The 13657-nt window shown below is 49.9% G+C and overlaps 1 protein-coding gene across 1 annotated transcript; it reads left to right on the top strand.

Moving 5' to 3' along the window:
- Positions 1-11437, top strand: Grk1 (G protein-coupled receptor kinase 1). Its single transcript, XM_027387730.2, has 7 exons — positions 1-699; positions 2007-2134; positions 3452-3609; positions 4008-4091; positions 7700-7824; positions 8898-9099; positions 10791-11437. Exons 1-7 carry the CDS (start codon positions 1-3, stop codon positions 11087-11089), a joined length of 1695 nt encoding a protein of 564 aa, XP_027243531.1. The 3' UTR covers positions 11090-11437.
- Positions 11438-13657: the final 2220 nt, after the last annotated feature.

Raw genomic sequence — 13657 nt, 5'->3', positions numbered from 1 at the left:
ATGGATTTTGGGTCCTTGGAGACTGTTGTTGCCAACTCCGCCTTCATCGCTGCCCGTGGCAGCTTTGATGGAAGCAGCACCCCGTCTTCCCGGGACAAGAAGTATCTGGCGAAGCTCCGGTTGCCCCCACTGTCCAAGTGCGAGGGTCTCCGTGAAAACCTCAACCTAGAGTTTGAGAGCCTGTGTTCAGAGCAACCCATTGGCAAGAGGCTCTTTCAACAGTTCCTGAAGACAGATGAGAAGCATGTGCCAGCCCTGGAGCTCTGGAAGGACATTGAGGACTATGACACTGCCGATGATGACCTGCGGCCACAGAAGGCACAGGCCATCCTGGCTGACTACCTGGACCCACAGGCCACACTCTTCTGCAATTTTCTGGAGCAGGGCATGGTGGCAAAAGTGAGGGAAGGGCCAACTGGGAGTCAGGATGGCCTCTTCCAGCCTCTGCTGCAGGCCACACTGGACCACTTGAGCCAGGCCCCCTTCCAGGAGTACCTTGAAAGCCTGTACTTCCTGAGGTTCCTCCAGTGGAAGTGGCTGGAAGCCCAGCCCATAGGCGAAGACTGGTTCTTGGACTTCAGGGTTCTGGGGAAAGGGGGCTTTGGGGAGGTGTCCGCTTGCCAAATGAAGGCGACTGGCAAGATGTATGCCTGCAAGAAGCTCAACAAGAAACGGCTGAAGAAGAGGAAGGGCTACCAGGTAGGGAGGAAGCCCAGCAAGCAGAAGATGCTCTTGGGATGGAGGGATGGTGGGATGCCGGCCACCCACCTGTGGAGCTCTACATAGGCTTTAGCTACTGTGCATGTATCCTGTCATTTGGATGCCCCCTCCACCCCGCCCCAGCTCAGACAGCCATTGGCAGGGCCATTGTCAATCTGCACCACACTCAGGAGAAGTTCATGGGGAGAGCCAGTTGCAGGCAGCTGCTGTCTGGAGAGTGCATCTGGCTATCTAGAAACCTTTCCTCAAGGTGTGGTTCCTGTTGTGATTTCGTACAGGATAAAGTAAGGTGGGACTCTGTCAGTCGAACATCACTTTGGCAGGCACTGTCTACACGAGGCACACAACCCATCTGTGATGCTGGCATGCAGGACTACTCTTCCTGAACACAGGTTTCCAGGGGACAAGAATGGCTGGAGGACATAGGCAGGCTGCCAGTATTTTATTTCCGTCTTTGTTGGCGTCAGTGTCTAGTTAAGGCAGGATCAGTGAAAGCGGCTTATTGCCCAAGGGACACAGCCCTGCCGTACAGTATAGATAATGCTGTGAAACTCTTAGGGATTGACACCAGACCCAGCAGGCCCCTGAGCCCTCAGTGAAAGGTCAAACATTAGGTGCTAGCAGCAGGTAGGGGGTGCCAGACAAATCCAGGTACTTTTAGCAGGGGCCTTGGGGACTGCACTTCATGGCGGACTAATGTTAGTCTTTAAGGAAGGGCTCTATGCTCAGGTATGTGGCACACACCTTTAATCCCAGCACTCAGGAGGCAGAGGCAGGCGGGATCTCTGTTAGCTCAATGGTCTACATAGAGAGTTCCGGGAGAGCCAGGGCTACATAGTGAGACCATGTCTCAAAAATAACAAACAAAAAAACTCCAGTTTTATGGAACTATAATTTGAGTTCAAGGTCACTCACATCTATGTGCAACCCAATACAACACTGAATCTTTTCTGATTTCAGTGATCTGGTGGGACATATACAGAATCACCTTGGCCTACTGTCCTCATCCTTTCCACACTTTAGAATAAAGATGAACGATAAAGCGGGGTCTACCAGAAACTTGGGCTGCACTGGGAGTTAGCTGGGTACAAGCCATGGTGGAGCGAGCATGGTGCAGGGGGAGGGTGGATGCCAAGGCTGAATGAATGAATGAATGAATGAATGAATGAATGAATGAATGAATGCCAGATCTCACATATTGCAAGCCTGCCCTGTGCTGTGGCCAGAATGCAGGCTGTTCTCCACAGTGCATTCCTGAGGACTGAGGGTCACAACTCTGCTTCCAGGGTGCCATGGTTGAGAAGAGGATTCTGGCCAAAGTTCACAGCCCATTCATTGTGTCTCTGGCCTATGCATTTGAGACCAAGACTGACCTCTGTCTGGTAATGACCATCATGAATGGAGGTGACATAAGGTAATGGTATACAAACCTGGGGTTAGTTTCAACTAGGGTACCCAGTTCATGTCCAGTGGGCCCCAGGACTTAGGCTGTATCTGTCACTGCACACTCTTGAGCATGCCCATGATTGTTGGAGACAGATGACAGAGGGCGTGTGGTATTGTGGATGGCTGTGATGGGTTGAGAGGACTAAGAAATAAAAATTGACAATTCCATCAGTGCCCAGTCCTGTAAGAATAGAGATCTGGAAGACCAGCTAGAGCCAACTTGCCTGTTGCCTACATAGGAGAGTGCCACCCCTGATGGTGCCTGGGTTGGCTGAGCCTGATGGTGCTCTGAGGTTGTTTCTGCATCCTTGAGGAGGTCAGATGACTGGCTTTCACTGACTTGGTGACTTCACCAATCTTTACCTCAGTTTCCTGTTGTGTAAAATAGAAACAAATAATGACCAAGTCAGTGTCAGGAGGGTGAAATGGTGGGACCCTGGGTAACTGGCACACAAAGTTAAAATGATGAGATTCTTGGGTACCAGGTACATGGGGCTAACACAGTGAGACCCTGGGGTGCCTTGGGAGTGTAGGGCTCCACTAAAGGGAACTATAACCTGCAATGCCCATGTCTCTCCCTTCCTCTGTTTTTGTTTACATCACTTCTCAAGCAGAGCCATCTGCATTTCCTTCAGATAAGTAATGTAAGGCTAGACAATCAGTCTGTGTGAGAATCCCATAGAAGGAGAAGAGAGCTGCAAGGGATGCTGAGTGCTTCTAGCATTGCAGGTTGTTCTATCCTCCACTCCCGAGGGCCTCTGGTTATCTTCCAGCCCTCTGGTCTGCACCTAACCTCCCTGTAGCATATCTTCTAGCTATGAGTTTTGCTTCCCTGTAAAGTGTTGAGCTGGCATGTATAAGAAAGAATGCAAAAAAGCCGACAAACTTCAGGGTCCTTCAGAGAAGGTAGCTGCGAAGGAAGTGCTGTTGTTGAATCCACTGAAGGGTTCAAGGTCTGGTGGAGCAGGCCACAGTGTACTTAGAGAGTTGGGGGTTGCTTGTATTTTAAGAAAGTAGGACTGACTCACCTCCTTTGGTCCTGTCCTGGCACTGCTCTGGGGTCAGAAGGAAGGAAGTGTTAAGTAACAAGCTGTATGTCCTCTACCAGTCATGGGTAAGGTGTGAGCTATCTGAGGCCTCTAGCCTTGGTTTCTTCAGGAGAACACTGATGCCTGGTCCCAAGGTGACCACTCTGTGTTGATACGTGTGTGCCCTGAGACCCTGGCTCTGTCTCTGCATTTACTGCCCTGGGGTGTGTGTACCTCCCATGGTGTTCGGCCCCCAGGTACCACATCTACAATGTGGATGAGGAGAACCCTGGCTTCCCAGAACCACGAGCAATCTACTACACAGCACAGATCATCAGTGGCCTGGAACACCTGCATCAGAGACGCATTGTCTACCGTGACCTCAAGCCGGAGAATGTGCTGCTGGACAATGACGGTGAGCCCCTGGAGGGATGGAGGCCGCGGCGGCTTGAGGGGCCCAAAGCATGGCTTCTTCGGCCTCTTTGAAAGTCACTGCAGAGGAGCCTAGTGGATGTTAGGGTTTAAAGGACAGTGGTGTAAGTTGGGTGGTGTATATGTGAGTCTGTCTGTCTGTCTGTTTGAATATGGCAGGTGTTACATGTTTGTGTGTGGTGTGTGGTGTGTGTGGTGTGCCTATTATGTGCATGATACATCTTTGTGGGGAATGGCATGTGTGTATAGAGTGTGGTATGTGTGTACATAGAACATGCGAAGCCTGCTTTTCTGCTGTGCTGGGAGCATTGCCAAGCCCTGGGCTCACCTGGCACTTCTTTCTGTGGAATGTGTGTGACCTCAGCTTGTATTTACTTTCAGGTAATATCCGAATCTCTGACCTTGGATTGGCTGTGGAGCTGAAGGAGGGGCAGAATAAGACCAAGGGCTATGCAGGGACCCCAGGTAAGACCAGCATTGGAGGAGGGGCCTAGAGAGGCTTTGCACCCAGGAAAAGGCCTGGGTCATTCTCTCACCAAGAGCCAGAGGCAGCAGGGTCCCCAAGATCTACGCTGGTAACAGAGTGGGGGTTGTGAAGTGTGGTTCCCTTATCCCCAGAGCAAACAGTAGTAATCAGATTTTGCCCAGCAGCTCAAGAACTATTTGTTCCCTGCAATGGCAACTCCTACCCTGCCTTGGTAATCTCACTGGCTTACTGCCTCACCTTCTGGGGCAAAGCTGCTCCTTTGATACCTTGATGGTCAGAGAGAATATAGGACTTGTACACTAAGTGGCTTCCTGGGCATTGACAGAATGAGTTTATCTAGGGTGTCCCATGGGGAGAGCTGGAGCCATGGGGTCCCTGTGTAGGTCACATCACAGAGCACTGGGGGCAGAAACTTCCTCAGGCAGCCCTTGCTAGGCTTCAGTAAAACCCTGGTAGGTACCCACCACTATACAGGGTAGGCACACGTGTGTCTCTGTGTGCATACATGCATACCTGTGTGAACACATGTGGTGTATACAGTTATATGTTTTGTAGGTGTGACTGCATGTGAACATGAACACCTTTATGTCTAAACACATGTGTGGATAAGCACGAGCCTGTACATGTATGTGCATCTCTGAATATCTGTGCATATCTGTTTGTATATGTACGGAGATACACACCTCCCTCTTTGTGCATGCATGCATGTGTGTGTATGAAGGCACCTCTGTGTATGCATGCACTCATGATAGTCTCTGTGTGTATATATGCAACTATGTGTGTGTGTGTCTTTGCAAATGTGTCTTTGTGCACTCACATGTCTGTATGTCCCTCTGTATGTGTACATATTTCATGCACGAATTGGTGGACATATGAGTGTATTCATGTGTGCATGTGTATAGGCATCTCTGTGTGTATGCTCTGTACCTGTATCTATGCATGTATGGGCATGCATCTCTGTATGCATATATGCTTTGTGGACATGCACACTTGCACATATATGTATGACTGTTTCCATGTCTAAGTGCACACACACTTGTGGCCCTTTGTGTTTTGCTTCCTTAATTACTGATTTTCCTTCATCCTCCTCAGAGAAAAGGAGAGAGGCAGCGAGTGCAGGGAAGAGACGAGTCAGGTGGAGTAAATGCATGGTCCGGGCCCATGCTTAGTGGCTTGATCTGTCAGAGCCTTTGTTTCTAACACTTACCGCATAGGCTTATGAGTCTGTTAAGTGACACTATATACCTGGCACTTGCCTGCAAAGACACATCCTTCCTGTCTCCACATTCTGGATTGTCCTTTTCAGGTTGATTTCAGACATGATTTCTTAGGTATTTTCCTTCTTCCCTGGGCTATCTGGCTTCAGACAGAACCTAAGTTGGAATATATACAGAGTGGAGATAGGACCTTGCTTTGTATTACAGAAAGGTCCCTGTGTCACCAGGACCCCATGCCTCCGGTACCATCTGAGATGTCTCTGATGCCATGGTGGATAAAGGGACAAGAGCTTTCCCCCTACATTCTGGGTAGGACAAATCCATACTGGTCCTCAGGAAGCAGGGTGGCTGTCTAGCCTGGGTTTTGGTCACCGGTGGGTGTTGAGGGCTCTGTGCAGGCACAGAGTGAAGGAGACCTGAGAGGTGCTGAGGGCTCTGTGCAGGCACAGGGTGAAGGAGATCTGAGGGGGTGCTGAGGGCCCTATGCAGGCACAGGGTGAGAGAGACCTGAGAAAAGATTCTGGAAACATCTTGGTTTGGAGCCATCACAGTCTCTTGAAGACATGGCTGCGCCTGTTTGCATGAACTAGTCCAAACTTTACTTGGATCTCTTTAGTCCACTGCAAGTCCAGGATCCACTGAAGCAAGATTAGAAGAACTTACTTTAGGACCAGAAACTGGTCTTGTTCAAGACTATGAGACCCAGCTGGCCACAAGAGGGCACCATTGCCTGCCCAACCACCATGAAGCCCAACTGGCCACGAGAGGGCTCTCGTGGGTAGGCACCATTGCCTACCCAACCACCACCTCCCTGAGCTTGCTATGACTGACTCTTCAGGTGGAGGCAGGAGCATCTCTACCCACATGGGAATCCCTTGGCTGGGACTCCAATATAGGCTCTTCAAATGCTGAGTTAGGAGGCAAACTAGAAGCTGCTATAGAGGAACCAACAAGCAGTGTTCTAGACAGTTCTCCTGCTCTACAGCCTCCCAGCACAGGCCACAGTTGTACTTGGGGGAGGTTCTTCCTCTGGATACAGGAAAACGTGCACCTCTGTCTTCCATTTCCTGCCATGAGGGGACTGGAGAAGCAGAAATCCACTTGCTCCCTCATCCAATAACTCATAGGTGCTGGCTCTGCAGCAGCAATATTTGCAAAAACTCAAAATATGAAGGCAAAGGGTGATACAATCAGGGGTTAGCTTGACACCCCTGGGAATGGCATTGGGTGAATATTGGTGATGTCTTGGAGTGGAGAAGTGCTGTGCACGACTTGGGTAGGCACAGTCAATAGTCACCTTCCAGAAGCAATAATCATCTAGGCTCATCATCCCACTGGTCCAAAGATGAGTGGGAGGAGACAGTTTAGATGCTGTGTTGTAGACTCTGGGCATTAACATGTGGTAGGTGACAGGGGTTGAGACTTTCATGCAAATGGCCAAGTTGTGACCAGACAACTAGGAGGACTAGGAAGGGCATGTCTGTCTAGAAGGCCACACAGCAGCTGTTCGATCAGGTAGTGTCTGTGAAACTGGACTAGTGACACTGTTTGCTCATGTCTGGGTTGTCCTCAGCAAGTTCCCTCCTTGTTATTAGGCTGTTCCATGCCTTACTTCTCATCACTGAAGGCTTAGTGTGACAGGTGTGCCCTGCACATGTCAGGGCTGCGGGAGAGTTCAGCTGTAGTTTCACTGTAGGTACTAAAAGAAGGTTCATGTTGCTGGGGACAAAGTGTCTGAGGAAGGCATAGGACTGTGACCTCACCAACATTCTTTGGGCTTTGGTCACAGCACCTGGGTCATTGGCCCACTCTGGAATATGGGGCACAGATCTCACTTGCATGTCCTTGTAAGAGGAGAGGGGTCAGAATGTCACAGCAAGGTCCATCTGCATCTGTCTTCCCCATGAGTCATATGCAGTACACCGTTTTGCTTTGTGTTGTCCTGAGTCTGAGTGGATGGGAAAGGCGGCTTCATATCACACACTAGGAATGAGATACCATGAGAGGAATGAGAGTTCTAACCCTGGTAATTATGCCCCTCTGAGTCTTTGGCTGTGTTGGAAAACATTTTTGGTCGTTAACAGCTGTGGGCATCCAGTGGGTAGCAGCCAGGGTTATGTTCAATGTCCTTCAATGACAACAAAGAGGTTTCTGTCCTTAAAATCACTGGTGGTGAACTATGTAGGTGACACAAAATTCTCTAAATCACCGAGTCATCTCTCCAGCCCCTAAATTAAAATTCTTGAATTTGAAAAAAAAAAAAAACACTGGTGGTGAGACACCCTGCCCCCAGGTGGGTATCATGAGAGCTCCAGTTGTTTTGTGATTATGCTGTGCACCTATAAATGTCCACATGTTCATGATGGCAGGTTTCATGGCCCCTGAGCTCCTGCGTGGTGAAGAATATGACTTCTCTGTGGACTACTTTGCCCTGGGGGTCACATTGTATGAGATGATTGCAGCCAGAGGACCCTTCCGAGCCCGAGGAGAGAAGGTAGGTGCTGTCTGGCGGGAAGCCCGAAAGGGTTCCATTCTGGGGCAGACATAGATGGGTGGGTTCTGCCAAGGACTACATAAGCGATGCAGGCTCTGGAGTCCTCCTTCTGTGATGTCCTGTCCCAAGACCTGTTGGTGGAGCTTTTGAGAGATTCTAAGTCTGCCCTTCCACACCAGAGCCAACAGGTGGCAGAGCAAACATGCACTAGCTGAGACTGGGCATTTCTCCTTGGCAAGACAGCCCATGTCTATCATTAGGTCCTTCTGTGGTGGACTCCACAAAGAAGGTCGCTGGTGGGTCTCTAGCTAACTGTGGCCACTAGGCCACTGCTCTTGGGACTTCAGACAACCACCCAGACACTCTCCCTGCTCCTCATTTCTGTTTACACAGAGGCTGGTTTGGGCCAGAAGCCAGGTACTGTCTGTCTCCTGCTTACAGTGTCCACCTGCTTACAGCTGCCTTGTCCTTGCCTGAGATTGCAGCTCTATGCTGTCATGGGATAGCATGGAGAAGTGTCCCAGGCTCATAGGCCTCCACAGTGACAGGCATTCGGGCAAGCTGTGTGTTCTAACAGCACTGCTCACTCGGGTTCCACAGGCTACACTTGTCTGGCCATGCCTGCAAGAGGCAATAGAGGCATCGGCTTTAAAACAGGGATGTCTGGGGAGTGAACCACGCTGTGTACATCATGCACTCTGTGTGTGTGGGGCAGGGTGAGGGGGAACTTTGTTTGGGAGACCACAGCAAAGCTGATCTGGAGTAAGGCAGGAGTAACGCTCTCTGCCTTAGGTTTCTCTCCATCCAGCCAAGCTTCTCAGCAGCAGTTTTCACTGCTGGTCATTTCTGTGGCAGTGGACTAGCTGTGTAAGTGTGTGGATAAGGGAGCTGGGGATTCACCTTGGGATGTTTGTCTCTTTGTCCTGAGATCTGAGCCTTTCAATGCCAAGCCACCTGGGAGGGGCCACCAAAGCACCAGCCACCACTCTCACCCCAGTGAGGGTGAGCACTAAGCCCCAAGGCTTGAGGCTTGGCCAGGGCTGGAGTGTCTGGTCTGTTTGCTGGCCATGTAGGTAGAGAACAAGGAGCTCAAGCAGCGCATCATCTCAGAGCCTGTGAAGTACCCAGACAAGTTCAGCCAGGCCAGCAAGGACTTCTGTGAGAAGCTGCTGGAGAAAGACCCAGAGAAGCGCCTGGGCTTCCAGGATGGGACCTGTGATGCACTGAGGGCTAACATCCTCTTCAAAGACATCAGCTGGAGGCAGCTTGAAGCTGGTATGGTTGGCACCATAAGCCTGAGCGGGCTTAGGGTGTGATGCTATGTGACCCTTGATAGTTCACCTTATCCATGGGGTCAGCTGTGGACTGAGCTGAGGACTTGCAGGACCCACAGGTAGCCTCTGACAGCTCATCTAGTCCTCCATTCATCTCCAGTATCCCAAGACTAGGCACTGGGGTCAGGCAGGTTTAAGTCAGGTGAGAATTGTGGGTAGCAAGCCAGTGTTAAAGCTGTAGACCTGCTTCCTGGTATTTTCTTTACACACCATGTGTTCTAGAGATCCAAGGATTCAAGAGAGGGAGAGTTTGTCTGCCTGTGAGAAGTTCATGGACTCCACATTGTTTGTCATGAAATCGCTGCTATAGGATACTGTGTGTGCCACATGCCTGTGTATTCGTGTGTGTATAGGTGCTTGCACATGAACCCATGCATGCACACACATTCACGTGCCTGTGTGTACAGGTACTTGCCTGTGCATGTCTAACGTCTGGGTATGTTGTGATGTGATGTACATGCATACCCCCGTGTGTGTCTTTGTACCCCTGTGTGTGTGTGCGCGCGCATTGCATTTTCAAGGGTGAGTATAAGGCATAGCCTTGCCCTCAGGGAACCTGAGGGTAGGGGGAGAAGCCAGGTGTCATTTTCAACACAGCTCTATCGACTACAGGATGAGCTAGGATCCAGAAAGGAGTAGGAGATTCTCCCAGGAGAAGTTACTTTTGGGTGGAAGAGCTAAGCAACTCACCTGAAGGTGGGCTGTTCTTGGCAGAGCTTTCATAATGAGGCCCCAAATAAAGGAAGGGTTCTGGCTCCAGAGGTCCAAGAACTCTTCTTAGGGGCCAGGGAGTAGCGGGACACAGTAGAGTCACACATGTTGGAGAAAGTCAGGTGAAGAGTCACACTTGGGTGCTAGCAGCCAGCCTGGACCACCACCGTCCTGATGGGAGGCTGGAGTTAGTGGCTTGTGTACAGCAGGGTTGCAGGGTAGGGCCAACTGTTTAGAGGAAGCCAGGACCAGAGGCTAGGTGAATGACACCCAGCTCTCTAAGAACTACAACATTCTGCATCTTGTAGTTTCTGTTAAGAAGTGAAGCTGCCTGGGGAGGGAGGATGCAGAGTTCATTTTGACATCTGCCACTGTGATGCCTACTTGAGGCCAGACAAGAGCGCTGAGCCTGGGCTGCAGAGAAGCTGAGGTTGCCGTGTGAGGGACCCTGCTTTCAAGATGCTCACAAGGAGACTTTGGGGAGAGGGTCTGGGGAAGGTAGAGGAGGCAAGTGTTGGAATTTATTTTAAAAGGCTTCCTAGCTGGCATAGTGAATCAGATTTGTAACCCCAGCAGTGGGGAGGCTGAGGCAGCAGGATTGTGACTTCAGGCCAGCCTTAGAAACACACACACACACACCCACACATGTGCACATACACACACACACACACACACACACACACACACACACACACACACACATACACACACACACACACTTTTTTAACCAGATCTGGGCACCTTTCACTCTGTCCATCCAATTTGTGATCTCTGAGGGCAAGGAATAGGGTTGCTTCAGTTGCCAGCTTTTTCTGCTGGCATTAAGAAGAGCAGCAGGTCTTTTGTATGTCTGTGGGGAGGCTTTGGCTCAGCAGTGTCCTCACCATGGGTATCTCTGATCTGTTTCCTGTTTCTTCACAGGGATGCTGATCCCTCCATTCATCCCAGACTCTAGGACTGTCTATGCCAAGAACATACAGGACGTGGGTGCCTTTTCCACAGTCAAGGGTGTGGTTTTTGACAAAGCAGACACAGAATTCTTCCAAGAATTTGCCACTGGCAACTGCCCCATTCCCTGGCAAGAGGAGATGATTGAAACTGGTATCTTTGGGGACCTGAATGTGTGGCGCCCAGATGGTCAAATGCCAGATGACATGAAGGGAATCACTGTGGAGGAGGCAGCCCCTACATCCAAGTCAGGAATGTGTCTCATCTCCTAGCCAAGTATCTGAGGAAAGCATGGAGCTGATTGTGTAAAGAGAGGAAAGTGTACTGAGCTCATGGGAGAAATGCGACCCTGGTGTCAGCCTGTACTCACTCCACCCAGGTCACCATGCAACTGTGTCTCCTTGTGGAGCAAGCAAGACTTTCGGTCTAGACCCCACGGACATGGTAGTCCATTTCTTTTGTCCTATTTCATTCAAAGGAGAAAAAAAGGCCACAGGTTGTATAGCAAGGTACAAATGCTCAAAGAAAATGTGTGGTCAGGAGCTTGGGTGGTCAGAAACCCACATCCAGTATGGATCTCCTGGTACTTTGAGTCACTACTTCAGGGAAGGCCTGTTTGCTCCTGGTCAGTTCAGGGTTGCAGGCACTTATGCATCCCAAAGAGGGCTATACCCTGGGGGTTCACCCCAGACCCCTCCTTGCCTGGTCCCTGCCTCCTCAGCTGCCTTTACTGGTTACCACATGCTCCATAGACCTCAATTTGAAGCTATTGAGTCTTCTGGGTGTAGAAAGGATAGAATGGCCTGGTCTTAGCTAAGAGTCATTGCCTCCTCTCAAGAATGAAGACAGCTACCTCAGACAGCGAAGGTCTCTGTCCTCGGTCAATACTTCATGTTGTATTTTCAATTTCAATACTCAAATTGTCATAGTCATATCACATGTGGTAGGGGCCGAAGTCTTTACATGCTAGTGTCATTTGTGTTGGATGCCTGAGCAAAGACACGCCATATGTGGTGTGTGTTCAAGTCCTCACACAGTCATTACACTTGTAGAGGGTATCTGTGTTCTCAGGCCATCTTTGTGCCACCAGTCTCTCCTTGTTTGTGAGGGAGGTGACCTACATATACCCAATAATTTTGGAAACGTGCTGGATGAAGCCAGCCCTGGAATGCAAGACTGGACCAGAGTCCCCCAAGCTATGAGGGATGCAAACATCTGTCAAGAGCATGCCACCAATAAACCCCAGGCCAAAAGCCTGGCGTTGGTGGCGCACGCCTTTAATCCCAGCACTCAGGAGGCAGAGGCAGGTGGATCTCTGTGAGTTTGAGACCAGCCTGGTCTACAAGAGCTAGTTCCAGGACAGCCTCCAAAGCCACAGAGAAATCCTGTCTCAAAAAACCAAAAAAAAAAAAAAAAAAAAAATCCCAGGCCAGCTGCATTGTGGAGGATTCCAGATGTTGCTATAGATATGCCTTGCACACATGATATCCTGGGGACTAATGTTGGATGCTAAAGAAGTCCATGCCAGGATTCTGCTCTTCTGGGAGAATCTGACACTGTGGAATTGTGGGGTGCTCTGGAAGGGCCTCAGGGTGGTGTCCATACCTCCTGGACCATGGTCTGGGACCCCTGGGGACCCAGTAGTCCTGTGGCTGATTAGTGTTGAATGCTGTAGATAATGCAAATCTCCCATCATCCCTTCCCCCTTCATCCGATAGAGCATCACACATGTAGAGCATCACATATGTAGAGCACCACACATATTCAAGTCCTGGATGCATATTTTATTTCACTATGTTCTGGAGCTCCTTTTAGTATGCTCTTGGTTGAAGACCCCGGCAGTTTGGCTGTCTCGTCCTGGTCTTCATTGGGGTGGAGGAGTGTGAAAAGGGTGGGTTTCGGCAGCAACAGCAGGTTTTGGGGAGGCCTGGTCCTCCTTAAATTAGCCATCATTCCTGTTTAGCTCATAGAGCTGATGGTGGAACCTGGGTGACTGCATAGGCTCAGTGCCAGGTCCCTCCTCACCCTGCACTATAGACAAAAGAGCAAGATATTCAGTCCAGTTTCAGTTTCAGTCAAAGAGTGAACATTTTCCCAGTGTAAGTATGTCTCAGCAGTATTTGGGACATACTTGAACTAAAACTATTCATTGTTTGTCCAGAATTCAGATTTAATTGTATGTTCTGTAGGTCTTCTAAAATCCTCTAAATCTAGCCAGCCTCCTGCAGGCCATCAACAAGCAGGGGTGAAATTGGGAGCAAGGCTGATTTGCTTTTCTTTTTGTCTTAGGGTCTAATCAGGGGAAGTCTCTTCTCACTCTTGAGTGTCACTCACATACGTAACCATAAGTGTCGCTCTAAGAGATACATTCTATGGCTCAGTGAGCACAGACATCCAGCAGCCATGTTCTCAGCTATACATCCAGGGCACTGCTAACTTCATCAGAGGGTGGTCTGGGTGTAGGAGGAGGAATTGCTTGCACTGTGCTCACTGGATGGAGCCAACTCCTTGTCCTAGAGGTTTCTTTAGAGGGCCTCCACTGTAGGTGCTCTCTCAGGGACAGTAAACTTTTGGCCTGAAGAGTTTTCCACATTCTCCTTGGCTCTCCTCACCTCTAGAGCTTATAAACTCCTAGGTCCTAGAGCTCCAGTCTTATCTGGACACTGACCCCAGAGAGCTTCAATCATCCATTTTGGTTCTAACAGTTTAGAACCACCTTGTTTATAATCTCCCAGAAGACAGATAACAGAGGACTAACAACAGTTGTAGGATGCCATGGACACTGCTACACAGGCCTGTGTAGCAAGGGATCTTTTTAGCCTCAAGATGAGACATTCTTT

Source organism: Cricetulus griseus (genome assembly GCF_003668045.3).
Source record: "Cricetulus griseus strain 17A/GY chromosome 1 unlocalized genomic scaffold, alternate assembly CriGri-PICRH-1.0 chr1_1, whole genome shotgun sequence".
Classification (NCBI taxonomy): domain Eukaryota; kingdom Metazoa; phylum Chordata; class Mammalia; order Rodentia; family Cricetidae; genus Cricetulus; species Cricetulus griseus.
This window is presented reverse-complemented; position numbering and strand designations above follow the sequence as displayed.

Bases quoted from the DNA above. Each gene is read 5' to 3' on its own strand.
- Grk1 (XM_027387730.2), top strand. From the start codon at position 1: ATGGATTTTGGGTCCTTGGAGACTGTTGTTGCCAACTCCGCCTTCATC. The intron at 700-2,006 runs GTAGGGAGGAAG...CTCTGCTTCCAG, and splicing joins AGAAGAGGAAGGGCTACCAG to GGTGCCATGGTTGAGAAGAG. The intron at 3,610-4,007 runs GTGAGCCCCTGG...ATTTACTTTCAG, and splicing joins TGTGCTGCTGGACAATGACG to GTAATATCCGAATCTCTGAC.